This window comes from Miscanthus floridulus, chromosome 4, assembly GCF_019320115.1.
Source record: "Miscanthus floridulus cultivar M001 chromosome 4, ASM1932011v1, whole genome shotgun sequence".
Taxonomy (NCBI): Eukaryota; Viridiplantae; Streptophyta; class Magnoliopsida; order Poales; family Poaceae; genus Miscanthus; species Miscanthus floridulus.
In genome coordinates, this window is record NC_089583.1 from 40,761,220 (window position 1) to 40,768,811 (window position 7,592).

General features: G+C 41.8%; 1 protein-coding gene across 1 annotated transcript; it reads right to left on the reverse strand.

The window, feature by feature from the left end:
- Window positions 1-4,405: 4,405 nt before the first annotated feature.
- Window positions 4,406-5,960, reverse strand: LOC136549633 (aquaporin PIP2-6-like). The gene is made up of 3 exons (XM_066540993.1): window positions 5,277-5,960; window positions 5,010-5,150; window positions 4,406-4,917 (listed from the first exon to the last, which is right to left on the reverse strand). The coding sequence occupies exons 1-3, from the start codon at window positions 5,883-5,885 to the stop codon at window positions 4,807-4,809; spliced, it is 861 nt and encodes a 286-aa protein (XP_066397090.1). The 5' UTR covers window positions 5,886-5,960; the 3' UTR covers window positions 4,406-4,806.
- Window positions 5,961-7,592: the final 1,632 nt, after the last annotated feature.

Consider the following 7,592-nt stretch of genomic DNA (forward strand, 5'->3'; position numbering starts at 1 on the left):
GAAGGGCCGGAGCCCTTACTGGAAATTTCTCTTTAGCTAACTTGAGTACTGTTTTCTTTTCTATTTTGTTAATGCTAGGTAAGGTTATGGCACCCTAAACTAAGAGAAGAGAGGTAATTGCTGGTTCCTTTGTAAACAAAACCTCATGATCGATGATTGCTAGTAGTTAGTTAGGAGAGCCGGCCACCACCGACCTCAATCCTTACCGTGACATCATATCCCTATTGTCCATCCATCTCCATCAGGCTGCCAGGTCCACCACCAGCTCCCATTTCGGCTCATCCCGTGGTCAGGGAGGCCAGGGCTGGCTCACTAACTGATGACACCCTCCTCAACCGTGATCGAATAAAATTAGGTCACCATCACAGAGTTGATAAGCAAAATCAAAGAAAAGCTAAGCCACGATTACAATTTTTTTTATGTTCTGCGGAATATTTCCTCTGGTCATAAGTGACGTTTTGGACTTTTCTCAATTCAACCACGTTGAATTGTATTTGCTACTTTTAATATCTTGAGTATGGATATAAAAACCGATATTATTGCTTGGTAGGTTTTTGTCTTGAATCTAGTTTTGTAAAAGTATATTCTAGAAAAACATGCTGTAGCAAGAAGAGCATTAGTGTAGAAAAAACAACTTAGAGTACAAGTTACGGCATATGTGTTAGTCTATACATATCTCTAATAATTAGTTACCATGTCACTACAACAGCCTAGTCCTGTGATCCGTCCATAAAGCAATGTGTCCCTAGACGAATTCAATATATATTTCTATGATTCGTACACCTAGTAGCCACTTTTCATATTGTACCCCGAGAAGGAGATGTCAGTAGGCTTGGTAACATTTTACTAGTCTGTTTCGGCTGTAGACTACTGAGTGTATGAATCCATGCTTAGAATGTCATAAGATATACTTAACCTTATATTAATTTGTATATCTTTTCTTTGTTCATTTTATGGTCGTTGTCCAATTATGATAAACTCATATGTTTTTATCCATGTCCATAGTTTTTTCTCACCAAGAGACATATATGTATCTTATACACGTTTATTTGAAAATCTTCAATATGCGTTTATTTGAAAATCTTATCATAAATTATGGTCTTCACAAAATAATCTTAAACTATGGTGGCTTTTGTTGCAGGCTGTGTCTCATGAGAATATAGATTTTGATTACCAAATGTTAATCTTATTAGCGGTCATAATTTTTTATCCTCAAATTGAGTTCAAAGTCTCCTTCTTGTTATATATTTTATTAACTCATGTTTTTGTATTTTATTGAAAATAAGGATTTTAGATGGTAAACTGCACTCTTTTGCCTAAGCGAGCATTTAATCATGCACCACATCTCTTAAGATCAGCGGTAGAGCTTGATCTGAGATGTAGAATTCCCTAATATTTAAGCCTTACAATCATTGCTTACTCCAAAAGAATCTCAAAGATAAGGAAGGTGACAGCCGCCTTTTGTGTGCACTAACATCCCCACTTGTTAAAATGCTAAATTTCCTATCAAAGAACATGTGTAGTAGTATTTTTTTTATATTAAAAATGGACTATTTATTATAAAATGTATAAAATTTTCTAAACCAACAATTTACCGAAAAGTATGCCACTAATATTAATATAATCTTAAATTATTTATTAGTATCATTTGTATATATATGTTATTAAGGGAATATTTTCATGATTGTTCAAACAGTTATACATATTTCTCACTCATGCATCTGTGGCAATCCGCATGATGGATTGATGGCACAACATTTATGTTTACTTTTGTTAGTTTTTAAAATATTAATATTGGTAATAGAAATGGGTAATTTACAAACATATATATGCATATTTTTTTGTTATTTAAACATTTTTATTATCGCATATGTTGGTAATTTAGACGTAGATTTGGTCATTTTAGTTTTTTCTTATAATAACAGTAATTGAGATGAAATTTGAGGGGTTACTTAGATTATTTATTGTAATTGTAGGGGTGTAATTAGGTGCAAATTTGACGGTTACTTTATACTGTTCTTTATAATGCCATATGTGGGTAATTGTTTAGAAAATAGAATAGATCTGATTGCTATTATTATGATAGTGATTAGAGTATACTGAATTAATGGCAAGATATTTATGATTTTGCAAGAATTTCTACTATTTATCTTATTATCTAGCAATCTGGTTAGGATCAATGTGGAGGCTATGTTTGGGACCTCTAGTTACCAATTTTTTGATATGTGCTATTGTCCTTTATGTCGCAATCTTTCTGAAGATTACCAAGATTCTTTCGCTTGTTGCAATGTTTGCCATTGTTCTTCACAAAAAAATAGTTTTGTGTGTTGAACAAGAACTTTTGTGCCTTCCTGAGAATATACCAAAAAGCCCCCCCTTCTTCAAAGAAACCCTTTTGTCTATCCAAGCATTGCATAATCTTGTCCTCACCAACATAACACTTGGCTAAATCACTTCAAGGTTTCATTCTCAACCATAAGTGATGCATCACAAGTAAATCCATCACTCATAAAAGAATCATTGCTAGAGCTGCAAGAAGGGTTAGATGAACTAGGTGCGCTTGGCGAACTATCAAGTAAGTCACAAGTCACACCCATGTCCACTTTAGCATTGTTGACTTCATGTGCAAGAAAAGTGTTATGAGCTTATTCAAGTTTGACATGAGTTGCTTTTAAACTCTCATGAGAGGTATTTAGCTCCTCATAAGATTCTTGAAGAGATGTGCATTAATCTGTTGGGTGGTCCTTCATACTTCACCTTAACATCCGAAAAGGGTATATTCCTCCGTCGACCATTGAACCTTCACTCAGTGACACTAGGCCCACTTCACCGGATGATCCATTGTCCTATATATATCCAAGCTTGTTCATTTATTGCCCGGAGAGGAATTCTATTGTTGGACATTATCTATTTCGACAACACTGAGCCACACCGGATGATCCGCGGGGTGCTCCATATTGCACAATATTATCTTATGGTCTCTATTGTGCACCAGTGACCCAATGTATCATCCCATGGGCTATGTCTTCTCTGGCCAACTTATTGGACTCCATCTATTGATCCGGTGAATGCTCCGGTGAGGAGTCTTTAGGGAATTCTTGTCATAATTTGGATCTAACTTATCTAACACAATTTCAACACACATGCTAGTTTCTAACTTATGTTGTCATCTCAATCATCAACACTAAAAGATATGATCATGGACACATGATCCTTACAATATCCTAGTTCATATAGGACACTACGTTATTCGGTCATTGTTAGAGAATATTAACTAGATCTCCTTTCCCCATTCCTATAAAAGTTCCTATAGAGGATTGAGAAAACATGTTTTATGGTTTTAGGGGGTGTGCACCGTAGAAAAACAACAAATCACATCACCTTTATATGTGGGACCCACATGTCAGAGGCTCATGTAAAATTTCCCTATTGTATGCCTTTATCCTCTCCTCTCATTTCTCTTCGTATCTTTCCTCTTGGCTCACGATGCGGAACATGACACAACTTTCTAAGTGGACCCAATAGTCAGTGGGAGGGGAGGCAAGAAAGGGGATTAAGAAAAATTGCTACTTGTTTCCTTTTCTTTGAGGGATTGAGGACAGGTTTCGAGGGATTAAGCAAAAATTTAGCGGATGGGGATCTGTTGGAGCATATTTTTCTATATTCAATCCACTTTATGATGGGTTATAGGGAGATGAGATTGTATTTATTCAATCTGATAGAGATGCTCTTAGAAGTTAGGGAAAACACCTCGTACCCTTCGAGTGGCTGCTTATGTTAAAGTCAAGATGTGTTGTGTTATTTGGTCCGGTCTGAAGTCATGTTTGTCCATCATAATCAAAATTATTAACTAAAATACCGAATCATTTGGGCTTCAGGAGCAAATAATGAAATGGAAGACAAGTTATCAAAAAAAGAAACAACTGGAAGACAAGCCTATGGCTTGAAGCTCTGGACATCTCTGGAGGCAAGCTTCTGATTCCTAAAGTTGAAGGCAAAGTTTTACCAAATAGGTTGAGACCTGGATTGAGTGTAAGGGTAATGATCAAAGAATCTGTCTATGCATCATACAAGTGTTTTGGAGGCCCAGGACACTCGATATTTTTTCTTCACACCTTCTTCCTCCTGCCGACGTGCCGTTGCCACCCACTGCCCCACCGTAGTGCGGTAGGGTCTCACCGGCGCGGTCGTGGAGCTCCGGCGAGACTCTACCGTGCTCGTGGCAACCTCCATCTTCTCCTCCCCCCACCGCCGTCATGGTCATGGTCGCCCCACCCCAACCTGGCACGGCCGCCTCCTCCTCCATCCGCTCCGGTGGCGTCATCACCGCTTCCGCCTTGTCACCGTCTCCCATCCCCACTGCCTGCCTCTCCAAAGATTTCTTCCAAGGCCGCTGGAGATGGAGAAGAAGAGAAAGAGGTGCCGGAGAAGAATCTAGTGTTCCAACACTCGAGTGAGGTGTAGTTTTACCTATAATCAAATAAGCATAACTTTTGGTACTTCTCAAAAATGGCGCTCTCAGTTTACCCATCACTTGCATTTCTGTCTTTATTAAATTGAATTGACTGCAACCAAGCAGGGTACACAGACGCTGGCGAAGTCACACTGGCTTTCCACAGCACAAAACGCACAAACACTTGCACTAGCTGCCGTTGCCAGCAGCTAAACACTTGACCTGACTGAAAAGCTACTGCTTCTGCGTTAACCACGGCGGTGCTCTCCCTCTCCGTTCAACTTAAACTCCGGAGGAGGGAGCGCTCAGTCCCGGACTGGCTGGCCGTGGATGTTGACCAAGAAGAGGTCAGCCTAGGCGTTGCTCCGGAAGGAGCCGTAACCCCTGGCGCTGGCGCGGAGGACGATCTGGTGGTACAGCGCTGCGATCGCTGCGCCGATGAACGGACCCACCCAGAAGATCCACTGCAGCAACAACGACCAACAAAAATGTGTGAACTAGTGCTGCAATCTTGGACAATGTGTGTAGGTAGGGACTAGGGAGAGAGATGTGATACCTGGTCGCTCCAGGCCTTGCTATTGTTGTACACGACGGCAGCGCCGAGGCTCCTCGCTGGGTTGATCCCCGTGCCGGTGATCGGGATCGTTGCCAGGTGCACCATGAACACAGCGAATCCAATGGGAAGAGGCGCCAACACCTGGTGACCATCTCGTTCGTCAGTAGAGAAAAGAGGCAATGTAACAGCACCATGGAAGCACACTGCACAAGTTCGTGCAATGAGCAGGATCACAGCTCAAAGGATTCTCGCAGGTGCAGTAATTACCGGGACATGGGAGTCACGGGCGTTGCGCTTGGGGTCGGTGGCGGAGAAGACGGTGTAGACGAGCACGAAGGTGCCGATGATCTCGGCGACGAGCCCCGTGCCGGTGGAGTACCCGGGACTGACCTCATTGGCGCCGCCGCCGTAGCGCGCGTAGAATCCGCTCTGGAAGCCCTTGACTAGCGCGACGCCGCAGATGGCGCCGAGGCTCTGCGCGGCCATGTACAGCAGCGCGCGCACCAGGGACACCTTCCGCGCCAGGAAGAGGCCGAACGTGACGGCCGGGTTGATGTGGCCACCGGAGATGCCGGCGGTGCAGTAGACGAGGATGAAGATCATGCCGCCAAACGCCCACGCGATGCCGAGGATGCCCACGCCGCCGCACGCCGCGTCGGCGCCCGACGCCGTCGCGTCCGTCTGGTGCTTGTACCCGATCACGGTGGCCACGGTGATGTACAGGAACAGCAGCGTGGCCACGAACTCGGCGATCACGGCACGGTACAGGGACCACTTGCCGAGCTCGTCGATGTCAATCAGCGGTGCTGCCGGAGGGTCGACGTAGTCACGGGCGCCGCCGGCCTCCAGAGTGGACACGTCCACCTCCTTGCCCATCTTAGCTTCTTCAAAAGCTTTTGAGTTATGGCGGGCTAGCTTGCAAGAGAGCAAGAGGTGGTTGAGAAGCTGTGATTGCTTTGCTTGAGTTGATGTTTTAGGGCTGTCATGGAGGGTATTTATAGGGGTTTTGGAGGAGGGCATCCATGAAGGATTAAGCAGTATTGTATTTTTTTTTTTAAATGGAAATTTTTTGTGCTCATGGGTAGATGTTCTGTGTGGGGCAGAGAATGTTTCCTTGTTTAGCTATTCATGTGCATGTCTTGCAAGTTCATACTTCCCGCTGGACATGTGAATGAGGTAAGGACCCATCTCAAAACTCATTGTTTGCGTTTCAGCGCAGTATATGAAATATGAAGTATGTGAAGTTGTGAACTATGCATATTTATGTCATATAATCTGAAATTAATGAATCTCTCATTTTTGTTTTCCCACAACTTTCCGTAAAATATAGCAGGATGAACTTGGATTTTACTGTATAGTGGAGGGAAAGCATTCTCATATTGATGGTTCACCTTTACTATGAAACTCTAATGCCCCATTTGGACTGCAATATTATTATTTGCTTTTACATGATGTATATGGGATTCGACAGTATTTTACATTTATTTGAAGAATGTTAAGTAGGTTATATATATGCAGTTTACCAATTCAATATAGCAAGTCAGACATTATTTAGATTCTGAAAAACAAAGCACTTGATCAGAATATTAAACATACCATACAAAATGCAAAATCCAGTAATAGTGTGTTTTATTAAATAAATATACGAGTAGTATTCCATTGTTAGGTTGTGAACTCTTGTAACTATATACTGAATTTTCCCTGTTTCTCAGTTCTGGAAATTATGTTTCTGGCCCTTGTACACTGAAGAATTCAGGCCAAACAATCCACGGCCATGAAATTATTCAGGTATGCAGTACCAAAGAATGCTATAGTGTGTTTAATTCAATGCACATGTGTTTAATTCTTTCTCACTAACCTAAACTCTTTTTCCGTTTGCCCTCAATTATTGTATCTCGGTCAAACCTGTTCAGCTAATGGTTTCTGCGGCTGATAAGTCGGCTGAAGCTGATTTGTTGTGAGAAAAATATTGTTTTATGGCTGATAAGCCAGGTTGATAACTTCAGTTAGCATGGGTAACCAATAGTATACGTTTTAAATACATACAGTAACCAATAGAAATACACCACTTTTTTTGTATGATGAATTTGGCCCAGCAGCAATGTACTCATTTCGTCATACTTTTTGCAGCAAGGCCCAGCATAATTTGTACTACTTAATCTATAATTCTATATGTATGGTCGTATATTATTGAAGAATACCCATCTCATATGTTCCATGCCTTTCTCGACCTCTTAGGATAAGGTTATGGCATCCTAACAATATAAACAAATAAAGAAGCCAGTTAGTTGTTTGTTCCCTTATACAGCCTGTTCGGGAGACCGTATCGTATCGTGGATTATTTACTGCTGGCTGGTTTGGTGTGAGAGAAAAACACTGTTCTCGGCTGGAAATTTACGATCGTTTACGAGCAAGCGAACAGGCTGAATTAATTGATCGATCAGCTGGCTCCGTCCTAATAAATGGACCAGAACAAGAAACAAGTACTAAAAGGTACTAGCATGATTGCTTGTTTTTTTTTGGCGCATAGAGCCGCCCTGCACCGACCTCCACTCCCACCCTCACACTCACACTGAGGCTGTG